General features: G+C 46.6%; 1 protein-coding gene across 1 annotated transcript in view; it reads left to right on the forward strand.

Annotated features, from left to right (window-relative positions):
* LOC112075054 (ankyrin repeat and sterile alpha motif domain-containing protein 1B-like) overlaps positions 1-10,365 on the forward strand; it is a 66,070-nt gene extending 55,705 nt beyond the window's left edge. The window contains exons 4-6 of the mRNA XM_024142107.2: positions 390-542; positions 2,118-2,264; positions 10,292-10,365. Coding sequence (XP_023997875.1) covers positions 390-542; positions 2,118-2,264; positions 10,292-10,330 — 339 coding nt within the window. The 3' untranslated portion in view covers positions 10,331-10,365. The remainder of the gene's footprint in view (positions 1-389; positions 543-2,117; positions 2,265-10,291) is intronic.
* Positions 10,366-12,065: the final 1,700 nt, after the last annotated feature.

Raw genomic sequence — 12,065 nt, forward strand, 5'->3', positions numbered from 1 at the left:
CACTGACCATAGACGGACAGCAGGGGGGATAGAAGGCTACACTGACCATAGACGGACAGCAGGGGGGATAGAAGGCTACACTGACCATAGACGGACAGCAGGGGGGATAGAAAGCTACACTGACCATAGACGGACAGCAGGGGGGGATAGAAAGCTACTGTGGGCAGTTCTGGGACAGATGAATTGGGTTGAAGAGAAGAACACTGCCCTGGAGATTCAGGAGAGTCCTCTGGTCAACTGTGTGTGTGACACTAGAGTTTGTCCCACACAGTAGATGGAGCTGTGGATGCAAAGACTGACAGTCCATGAGGTCAACATAATAGATGGATCCATATTGTGAAGCGATACATAGTTTGTTTACTCAGACAGTTGTTACCCCCTGCATACAGAACCATGAGAGGGAGACAGCGCTGCACTGTGCGGCCCAGTACGGCCACTCTGAGGTGGTGTCCATCCTACTGCAGGAGCTGACAGACCCCACCATGAGGAACAGCCGCGACGAGACGCCCCTGGACCTGGCCGCGCTCTACGGACGACTTCAGGTGAGGATGGACCTGAGCAAGGTTTCTTCCTTCTACAGAGTTTCCCCAAACCAATCTGCCTCTGATTCTGCTTGCTCTCTGTGGTCTAGGCCGGGTTACTGTAAAAGTAATTTGTGTCATTTTAAAAGGCTTTTATAGGCATTTGAGAGAGGGAGAGCCTTTGACTAGTTTCATTAGTTGTGCTAGTTCAGAACTACAACAAAATACACTATATATACAAAAGTATGTGGACACCCCTTCAAATTAGTGGATTCGGCTGTTTCAGCCACACCCGTTGCTGACAGGTGTAAGTAATTGAGCACACAGCCATGCAATCTCCATATACAAACATTGGCAGTAGAATGGCCGTACTGAAGATTTCAGTGACTCAACGTGGTGCCGTCATAGGATGTGACCTTTCCAGAAAGTCAGTAAATCAAATTTCTGCCCTGCTAGAGCTGCCCCAGTCAACTATAAGTACTGTTATTGTGAAGTGGAAACATCTAGGAGCAACAACGGCTCAGACGCAAAGTGGTAGGCCACACAATTTCACAGAATGGGACCATCAAGTGCTGAAGCGCGTAGCGTGTAAAAATCGTCTGTCCTCGGTTGAAACACCACCGAGTTCCAAACTGTCTCTGGAAGCAATGTCAGCACAAGAGCTGTTTGTCGGGAGTTTCATGAAATGGGTTTCCATGGCCGAGCAGCCGCACACAAGCCTAAGATCACCATGCTCAATGTCAAGCGTCTGCTGGAGTGGTGTAGAACTCGCCGCCATTGGACTATTGAGCACTGGATACGCGTTCTCTGGAGTAATTTATCACGCTTCACCATCTGGCAGTCCGACGGACGGATCTAGGTTTGGCGGCTTCCAGGAGAACACTACCTCGCCCAATGCATAGTGCCAACTGTAAAGTTTGGCGTAGGAATAATGGTCTGGGGCTGTTTTTCATGGTTCGGGCTAGGCACCTTAGTTCCAGTGAAAGGAAATCCTTACGCTACAGCATACAATGACATTCTATACGATTCTGGGCTTCCAACTTTGTGGCAACAGTTTGGGGAAGGTCCTTTCCTGTTTCAGCATGACAATAACCCCGTGCACAAAACAAGGTCCATACAGAAATGGTTTGTCAATTGGTGTGGAAGAACTTGACTGGTCTGCACAGAGCCCTGATCTCAACCACATCGGACAGCTTTGGGATGAATTGGAAAGCAGACTGCGAGCCAGGCCTAATCGCCCAACATCAGTGCCCCACCACACTAATGCTCTAGTGGCTGAATGGAAGCAAGTCCCCGCAGCAATGTTCCAACATCTAGTAGAAAGCCTTCCCGGAAGAGTGGAGGCTGTAAAGGGGGGACCAACTCCATATTAATGCCTATGATTTTGAAATGAGATGTTCGACGAGGAGGTGTCCACATACGTTTGGTCCTGACGTGGCTTGTGGTCCTGACGGTCTGAAAACAATGTCGTATGTAATACTGTAGTAACGGACAAGGGCCTGTATCAAATAACTACACATTTAGATCTTAGAACTCATGTCCTCTGGGCTTGAACCCCTCTCTCCTCCCCTCTCCTCACCTCTCCTCCCTTCCCAGGTGGTCTGTATGTTGGTGACCGCCCACCCCAACCTGATGAGCAGCCACGGGACAAGGCGCCACACACCCCTGCACCTGGCCGCCCGCAACGGGCACCACTCAGCCGTGCACACCCTGCTGGAGGCCGGCATGGACGTCAACTCCCAGGTCAGCGGTCTAGGGGTCAGGGTCACTGTGGAGTCAGGGGTGGGTGGGTATGGGTTGGGAGGGGGATGAGGAGGGTGTCGTAGGTTAGCTTTTATTCTGCAGGTGTGTTGTTGGGGGGGGGTCACTCTGCGTCTCTACTTCAATACAACATGTTCTCCTGTAGAGGGAGGTGAAGAGAGGTGAGCTAAATGTCAACTCAGCCTTAAAGGAAAACTCCTCCCAAAAACAATATTTTGGTATTTGTTTCATTTTGTCAGCAATCAAGTTTTCAAGATATGTAACTTTCAAAATACAGAAATAATCCCTGTATGATGCATTTAGCATCACCTGGTAGTCATAGTGAAACCATGCTTCAGCTTTGTAACAGTTCTCTTCCCTCCTGCAGATGTTGCTCCAGTAAATCTGACTGTCTCTTTAGCTCAAGATACACTCTCTCCTCTCTCCTTGTAATGAATGTTTCAAGCCTGTCTCCTGGGTTTTTAATGAGTTGGTTCTGTATCTAAGGACAATCTTCCTTCTACTCAACCTCTTTCTGAATATGGTTTTGCGGTAATATTAGCAGAACACAGCAACGTACAGTGTGTGTGTTTGTGAGGGGCGGTCAGAGTAGGTCAAGGATGAAGTTTGAGATGCTGTGTGTGTGTGTTCATACATACAGTGTGGCACTGTGTTGTGTGATGGATCAGATAATAGAACGGTGTGTGTGTGTGTGTGTGTGTGTGTGTGGTGTGTGTGTGTGTGTGATGTGTGTGTGTGTGTGTGTGTGTGTGTGTGTGTGTGTGTGTGAGGGGGTTAGAATGATGTGGTATTCAATATAGTGAATAATTGATGTGGAACATGGGAGAGAGACAGAGTGAGAGTAGTAATGGGTGTTCTGCAGTTAATACACTCTCATCTCTTACTCCCTCTCTCTCTTCACCTCCCTCTCTTTCTCCCCCTCTCCCTTCTCCTCTTTACCCTCCCCTCTCTTCACCCTCCCTCTCTCTCTTCACCCTCCCTTCTCTCTTCACCTCCCTCTCTCTCTTCACTCTCCCTCCTCTCTTCACCTCCTCTCTCTCTCTTACCCCCCTCTCTACCCTCCCCTCTCTCTCTTCACCCTCCCCTCTCTTCGACCCTCTCCTCTCTCTCTCTCACCTCCACTCCTTCAACTCCCCCTCTCTCTCTCACCCTCCCTCTCTCTACCCTCCTCTCTCTCTTCACCCTCCCTCTCTTCACCCGCTCCCCTCCTTCACCCCTCTTCCCCCCTCTCTCTCTTCACCCCTCCTCTTCACCCCTGCCCATCTCTTCACGACCCTCCTTCTCTTTCACCCGCCTCCCCCTCTCTTCGTCCCTACTCGTTCTACCCTCTCCTCTCTCTCTTCACCCCTCCCCTCTCTCTCTTCACCCCTCCCCTCTCTCTCTTCACCCCTCCACTCTCTCTCTTCTCTCTCTCTGTATTTTCCCTGGCTATTGGCCAGGTGGGACGATTGCATCCCACCTACCCCAGAGAGGTTAACACAGTGTCCAAAGAGGGGCCAGAAGTATACATAATGGTGTCGTCTGCGTAGAGGTGTATCAGAGAATCACCAGCAGCAAGAGCAACATCATTGATGTATACAGAGAAGAGAGTCGGCCCAAGGATTGAACCCTGTGGCACCATAGAGACTGCTAGAGGTCCGGACAACAGGCCCTCCGATTTGACACACTGAACTCTATCAGAGAAGTAGTTGGTAAACCAGGTGAGGCAATCATTTGAGAAACCAAGGCTGTCGAGTCTGCCAATAAGAATGTGGTGATTGACAGAGTCAAAATCCTTGGCCAGGTCGATGAATACGGCTGCACAGTAATGTCTCTCATCGATGGCGGTTATGATGTCATTTAGGACCTTGAGCGTGGCTGAGGTGCACCCATGACCAGCTCTGAAACCAGATTGCATAGCGGAGAAGGTACGGTGGGATTCGAAATGGTCGGTAATCTGTTTGTTAACTTGGCTTTCGGAGACCTTAGAAACACAGGGTAGGATAGATATAAGTCTGTAGCAGTTTGGGTCTAGAGTGTCACCACCTTTGAAGAGGGGGATGACTGTGGCAGCTTTCCAATCTTTGGGAATCTCAGACGACGCGAAAGAGAGGTTGAACAGGCTAGTAATAGGGGTTGCAACAATTTCAGCAGATAATTTTTGAATGAAAGGGTCCAGATTGTCTAGCCTGGCTGATTTGTAGGGATCCAGATTTTGCAGCTCTTTCAGAACATTAGCTATTTGGGTGAAGGATAAATGGTGGGGGCTTTGGCGGGTTGCTGTGGAGGGTGCGAGCAGTTGACCGGGGTAGGGGTAGCCAGGTGGAAAGCATGGCCAGCCGTAGAGAAATGCTTATTGAAATTCTCAATTATAGTGGATTTATCGGTGGTGACAGTGTTTCCTAGCCTCAGTGCAGTGGGCAGCTGGGAGGAGATGCTCTTATTCTCCATGGACTTTACAGTGTCCCAGAACCTTTTTGAGTTAGTACTACAGGATGCAAATTTCTGTTAGGAAAGCTAAGGCTAGCTTTTTCAAACTGCCTGTGTATATTTGTTCCTAACTTCCCTGAAAAGTTGCATATCACGGGGGCTATTCGATGCTAATGCAGAACGCCACAGGATGTTTTTGTGCTGGTCAAGGGCAGACAGGTCTGGAGTGAACCAAGGACTATATATATTCCTAGTTCTACATTTTTTAATGGGGTATGCTTATTTAAGATGGTGAGGAAGGTACTTTTAAAGAATAGCCAGGCATCATCTACTGACGGGATGAGGTCATCATTCCAGGATACCTCGGCCTGGTGGATTAGAAAGGCCTGTTTGCAGAAGTGTTTTAGGGAGCATTTGACAGTGATGAGGGGTGGTCGTTTTGTCGCAGACCCATTACGGATGCAGGCAATGAGGCAGTGATTGCTGAGATATTGATTGAAAACAGCAGAGGTGTATTTGGAGGGCGAGTTAGTTAGGATGACATCTATGAGGGTGCCTGAGTTTACGGATTTGGAGTTGAACCTGGGAGGTTCATTGATAATTTGTGTGAGATTGAGGGCATCAATCTTAGATTGTAGAATGGCCGGGGTGTTAAGCATGTCCCAGTTTAGGTCACCTAGTAGCACGAGCTCAGAAGATAGATGGGGGCAATCAATTCACATATGGTATCGAGGGCACAGCTGGGGGCAGAGGGAGGTCTATAGCAAGCGGCAACAGTGAGAGACTTGTTTCTGGAAAGGTGAATTTTTAGAAGTAGAAGCTCGAATTGTTTGGGTACAGACTTGGATAGTAATACAGAACTCTGCAGGCTATCTTTGCAGTAGATTGCAACACCGCCACCTTTGGCAGTTCTATCTTGGCGGAAAATGTTATAGTTAGCGATGGAGATTTCCTAAGCCAGGATTCAGACACGGCTAAGACATCCGGGTTGGCAGAGTGTGCTAAAGCAGTGAGTAAAACAAACGTTGGGAGTAGACTTCTAATGTTAACATGCATGAAACCAAGACTTTTACGGTTACAGAAGTCAACAAATGAGAGCACCTGGGGAGTAGGAGTGGAGCTAGGCACTGTAGGACCTGGATTAACCTCTGCATCACTACATCACCAGAGGAACAGAGGAGGAGTAGGATAAGGGTACGGCTAAATGCTATACGAACTGGCCGTCTAGCACGTTCGGAAAATAGATTAAAAGGAGCAGGTTTCTGGGCACGATAGCGTAGATTCAAGGCATAGTGTACAGACAAAGGTAAAGTAGGATGTGAGTACATTGGAGGTAAACCTAGGCATTGAGTAATGATGAGAGAGATATAGTCTCTAGAGACGTTTAAACCAGGTGATGTCATCGCATATGTAGGAGGTGGAACAACATGGTTGGTTAAGGCATATTGAGCAGGGCTAGAGGCTCTACAGTGAAATAAGACCGTAATCACTAACCAGGACAGTAATGGACGAGGCAGATTGATATTAGAGAGAGGCATGCGTAGCCAAGTGAACATATGGGTCCAGTGAGTGGTTGGGCTGACTGGGGACACGGCGATTCAGACAGTTAGCAGGCCGATGCTAACAAGCTAACAGTTAGAAGGCCGGGGCTAAACAAGCTAGCAGTTAGCAGACCGGGTTAGCAAGCAAGCAGTTAGCAGGGGCTAGGAGTTAGCAGACCGGGGCAGGCAAGCTAACGTTAGCAGTTAGCAGACCGGGGCAAGCTAGCAGTTAGCAGATGGGGGTAAGTCTGTTTTTGCCTCTTCGTGCGGTGACGTCGATAGACCAGTCGTGGAATTAGTAGGTTTCCAAGTAGCTTAAGTTAGCTAGCAGGCCTAGCAGGTTAGCAGAATGGGCCTTCAGTGGGCGTCGCGCCTAAGGGGCCTGTTGGAATCTTCAGGCCCCTTAGGCGCGACGTCATCTTGGTTTCAAGGCACTGCATCACAGTGCTGAGGCACCACTACAGCCTGGGGTTCGAAATCCCAGCTGTGTTACAGCCGGCCATGACTGGAAGCCCCATAGGGCGGCATACAATTGGCCCAGCACTGTCCCGGTTAGGGGAGGGTTTGGCCTGGTGGTCTTTCCTTGGCTCATCACGCTCTAGTGACTCCTAGTGCTGAGCGATTAATCAACATTTGATTTTTTTCTGGTAAATCACTTCTCTGGGATATGTGGGACGCTAACGTCCCACTTGGCCAAAAGCCAGAAAAAATGCAGAGCGCCAAATTCAAATAAATTACAAAAAAAATCCAACTTTCATAAAATCACACATGAAAGACACCAAATTAAAGCTACACTTGTTGTGAATCCAGCCAACATGTCTGATTTCAGAAAGGATTTACGGCGAAAGCACACCAAACGATTATGTTAGGTCAGTACATAGCCACAGAAAAACGCATCCATTTTTCCAGCCTAAGAGAGGAGTAACAAAATGCATAAATAGAGATAAAATGAATCACTAACCTTTGATGATCTTCATCAGATGACACTCATAGGACTTCATGTTACACAATACATATATGTTTTGTTCGGTAAAGTTCATATTTATATCCAAAAATCTGAGTTTAGGCGGGACGCTACTGTCTCACTTGGCCAAAAGCCAGAGAAAATGCAGAGCGCCATATTCAAATAAATTACTATAAAAATCTAACTTTCATTAAATCACACATGAAAGATACCAAATTAAAGCTACACTGGTTGTGAATCCAGCCAACATGTCAGAATTCAAATAGGCTTTTCGGCGAAAGCAAACGATGCTATTATCTGAGTTAGCACCATTGTAAACTAAGAGAGATAAGCATATTTCAACCCTGCAGGCGCGACACAAAACGCAGAAATAAAAAATATAATTCATGCCTTTGACGAGCTTCTGTTGTTGGCACTCCAATATGTCCCATAAACATCACAAATGGTCCTTTTGCTCGATTAATTCTATCGATATCTATCCAAATGTCAATTTATTTGGCGCGTTTGATCCAGAAAATGCCGGTTCCAACTCGTGAAACATGACTACAAAATATCTCAAAAGTTACCTGTAAACTTTGCCAAAACATTTCAAACTACTTTTGTAATACAACTTTAGGTATTTTTTAACGTAAATAATCAATCAAATTGAAGACAGGATGATCTGTGTTCAATACAGGATTAAAACAATCTGTAGCATCCTTTCTGGTCACGCGCCTCTATCTAACAGTACACAACAAGTGACCCTGATTCAAAATGGCCGTACTTCTTCATTACACAACGGAAAAACCCTCAACCAATTTCTAAAGACTGGTGACATCCAGTGGAAGCGGTAGAAACTGCAAGAAGGTCAATTAGAAATCTGTATTCCCAATGAAAATCCATTGAAAAGAGAGTGACCTCAAAAGAAAAAACATCTGAATGGTTTGTCCTCGGGGTTTCGCCTGCTAAATAAGTTCTGTTATACTCACAGACATGATTCAAACAGTTTTAGAAACTTCAGAGTGTTTTCTATCCAAATCTACTAACAATATGCATATCTTATCTTCTGGGGTTGAGTAGCTGGCAGTTGAATTTGGGTATGCTTTTCATCCAAACGTGAAAATGCTACCCCCTATCCTAGAGAAGTTAAACTCATTTACCAATGTCGGTTCAATTACTTGAGTTCCATTTAGTTCAGTTTTTTTGTGAGTTCAACATGCCGTTTCTCTCGAGAGAAATCCAATTATTCATGAGAGAAATCAAGTCAAGAACTCTGTGGGACGCTGGGCTGAAGTGAGTTGTGGTTTTCTTTAAGCAAATATTCAACCTAGATCAGCGCAGAAACATGGTAATTAACCACAATGACCATAATCCATTGCGCCAGTTTTTTCCAGATCAGAGAGGAACGAGCGAAGCGAGAGGTCTCACTCTCGCCAAAATCTGTCCAAAATATGCCCAATACGTTTCCATGGGTTTATTTTGGACCTAAACTTGTCGCCTGCCTTCCCGCCTTTGTGACAACAACACTGGTTGTTAGGGCGGAGACATGCGTCTCGTCATTGTCTACAGATCTCGGGATGGAGACAATGGAATCTTTTCAATGTTCTGGCAATTGAATGTTCACTTTTTGGTTTTGGAATTTCCATGAAACAGCTCTATAGTCATTGTAAGGTCATTATTTCATAATACATTTAATGGGACTTCAAAAAGCACTAATCGCTCAGCACTACTTCAAGGTGACTTCGGTCGTCAGTCGAACAGTGTTTCCTCCGACACGGAGGTGTTGCTGCTGACTTCTGGGTTAAGCGAGCACTGTGTTAAGAATTAGCGCGTCTAGGTGGGTCATGTTTCGGAGTTGCAGCGATGAAACAAGCAATGTGAGAAAATGTGGTAAAATAAAGGCCCAAAACAAAACCCCCCTCAGTCTTCAGTCAAACAGATAGGAAGTTAATCTTCTTTGTGAATCGATTTCCTCATTTTCCAGTGACATCACCAACTAATCGCCATGGGAAACGACACAGGAAGTCGTTTGAGGGGGGAAGTGGGGGAGGGTCTGCCGGTTTGGTTTCCTGTCCCTCGATGTATGCGTGTGTGCTCCCTCCAAACTCATTGCCCAGTCACCTCTAGTTCCATGTAACCGTGGGTTGTGAAGCTTTTTGTCTTTTCTCAATTTTGATCTTTTTGTCCTTGTTTATACCTTGTCTTCTGGATTCTGTGGTATTGGATGATCAGATGCCCTTTCATTGGCATGCTTTGACCATTGAACTGTAAGGGTCAGTCAGACGCACCAGGATTGGGTGTGTTGGAACACAGGAGGAGCAGTCCTGGGTTTTAAATGGTCGATTTGTTGGATTTTTGGGGTCTTTCCTGGCATTGTTTGGTAATACTGGTGATTAGAGGAAAGACAGTTAGTGCGTGTACACCACACACCACACACACACACACACACACACCCACACACACACACACACACACAACACACACAGCATGCTTGTTGCAATTAGTCACAAGGCAGGAGCCTGGCTGGGTGTAGTGTGAGAATCCAGTGTGCTGTGGTGCTCTGTGTGTTTACTACTGCTTGTCTAAGTAATCACAGTTACTGTACACTAAATTTTGACAAACTATGGAAATCCAAGATGGCGCCCACAAATTGATGCTCCACAGTTTCGTCTGCATTGCATTCATGCCACCAATAGACCAATGTATTCTACAGCCTCATGCCACTAGCATCCAGGCATATAGAGAGGGAGGAAACTGCTTGTATTGGAATGGGCCGTTCCACCATGCGCTCGTGTACAAAGAGTTTTGGCGAATAACATAAATGTTTCTTTCTCTCCCACATCACCTCCTCTCTCTTGCTTCTATATATCGGTCCTCTCTCTCTCTCTCCCCCTCTCTCCTCTTCTCCTCTCTCTCTCTCTCTCTCTCTCTCTCTCTCTCTCTCTCTTCTCTCTCTCTCTCTCTCTCTCTCTCACTTCTCTCACTCTCTCACTCTCTCACTCTCTCACCCTCTCACTTCTTCTCTCTACTCCTCTCTACTCACTCTCTACTCACTCTCTACCACTCTCTACTCACCACTCCACTGCACTCTCCATCACTCACTCTCTCTCTCTCAGACGGAGAATGGCAGTGCTCTCCACGAGGCAGCTCTCTAAGGAAGATGGGATGTTCGTCTGCTGCTAGACTCAGGGGTGTCATGAGAGTCCAATGTACCCCCCCTTCATACCTCTGTCTCTTTCTTATGTGTATGTAAACCTGTCCCTTGTTTACCCCCCTCATACCTCTGTCTCTGTTCTTATGTGTGTATGTAAACCTGTCCCCTTTGTTTTACCCCCTCATACCTCTGTCCTGTTCTTATGCGTATATAAACCTGTCCCTGTGTTTACCCCCCCCCCCTCATACCTCTGTCCCTGTCTTATGTGTATGTAACCTGTCCCCTTGTTTTACCCCCCTCATACCTCTGTCTCTGTTCTTATGTGTATGTAAACCTGTCCCCTGTGTTTACCCCCCTCATACCTCTGTTCCCTGTTCTTATGTGTATGTAAACTGTCCCTTGTTTACCCCCTCATACCTCTGTCCTGTTTTATGTGTATGTAACCTGTCCCTTGTTTACCCCCCCTCATACCTCTGTCTTCTGTTCTTATGTGTATGTAAACCTGTCCTTGTTTACCCCCCTCATACCTCTGTTCTGTTCTTATGTGTATGTAAACCTGTCCCCTTTGGTTTACCCCCCTCATACCTCTGTCCCTGTTCTTATGTGTATGTAAACCTGTCCCCTTTGTTTACCCCCCTCATACCTCTGTCCTGTTCTTTATGCGTATGTAAACCTGTCCCCTGTGTTTACCCCTTCATACCTCTGTTCTTATGCGTATGTAAACCTGTCCCTGTGTTTACCCCCCCTCATACCTCTGTCCTGTTCTCTATGTGTATGTAAACCTGTCCCCTGTGTTTACCCCCCTCTATACCCTCGTTCCTGTTCTTATGTGTATGTAAAAACTGTCCCCTTTTTTTACCCCCCCTCATACCTCTGTCTCTGTTCTTATGTGTATGTAAACCTGTCCCCTTGTTTACCCCCCTTCATACCTCTGTCCTGTTCTTATGTGTATGTAAACCTGTCCCCTTTGTTTACCCCCCTCATTACCTCTGTTCCCTGTTCTTATGTGTATGTAAACCTGTCCCCTGTTTCCCCCCTCATACCTCTGTTCCTTTCTTATGGTATGTAAACCTGTCCCCTTTGTTTACCCCCTCATACCCTCTTGTTCCTGTTCTTATGCGTATGTAAAACCTGTCCCCTGTGTTTAACCCCCCTCATACCTCATGTCTCTGTTCTTATGTGTATGTTAAACCTGTCCCCTGTGTTTACCCCCCTCATACCTCTCCTGTTCCTGTTCTTATGTGTATGTAAACCTGTCCCCTGTGTTTACCCCCCCCTCATACCTCTGTTCCTGTTCTTATGGTATGTAAACCTGTCCCCTGTGTTACCCCCCTCATACCTCTGTCCTGTTCCTGTTTATTGTATAAACCTGTCCCCTGTGTTTACCCCCCTCATAACCTCTGTTCCTGTTCTTATGGTAGTAAACCTGTCCCCTGTGTTTACCCCCCTCATACCTCTGTTCCTGTTCTTATGCGTATGTAACCTGTCCCCTGTGTTTACCCCCCCTCATACTCTGTTCCTGTTTCTTATGTGTATGTAAACCTGTCCCCTTGTTTACCCCCCCTCATACCTCTGTTCTGTTCTTATGTGTATGTAAAACCTGTCCCCTTGTTTACCCCCCTCATACCCTGTCCCTTTTATGTGTATGGTAAACCTGTCCCCTTGTTTCCCCCTCATACCTCTGTCTCGTTCTTATGTGTATGTAAACCTGTCCCCTGTGTTTACCCCCCTCCATA

Source organism: Salvelinus sp. IW2-2015, unplaced genomic scaffold (assembly GCF_002910315.2).
Source record: "Salvelinus sp. IW2-2015 unplaced genomic scaffold, ASM291031v2 Un_scaffold2960, whole genome shotgun sequence".
NCBI lineage: Eukaryota > Metazoa > Chordata > Actinopteri > Salmoniformes > Salmonidae > Salvelinus > Salvelinus sp. IW2-2015.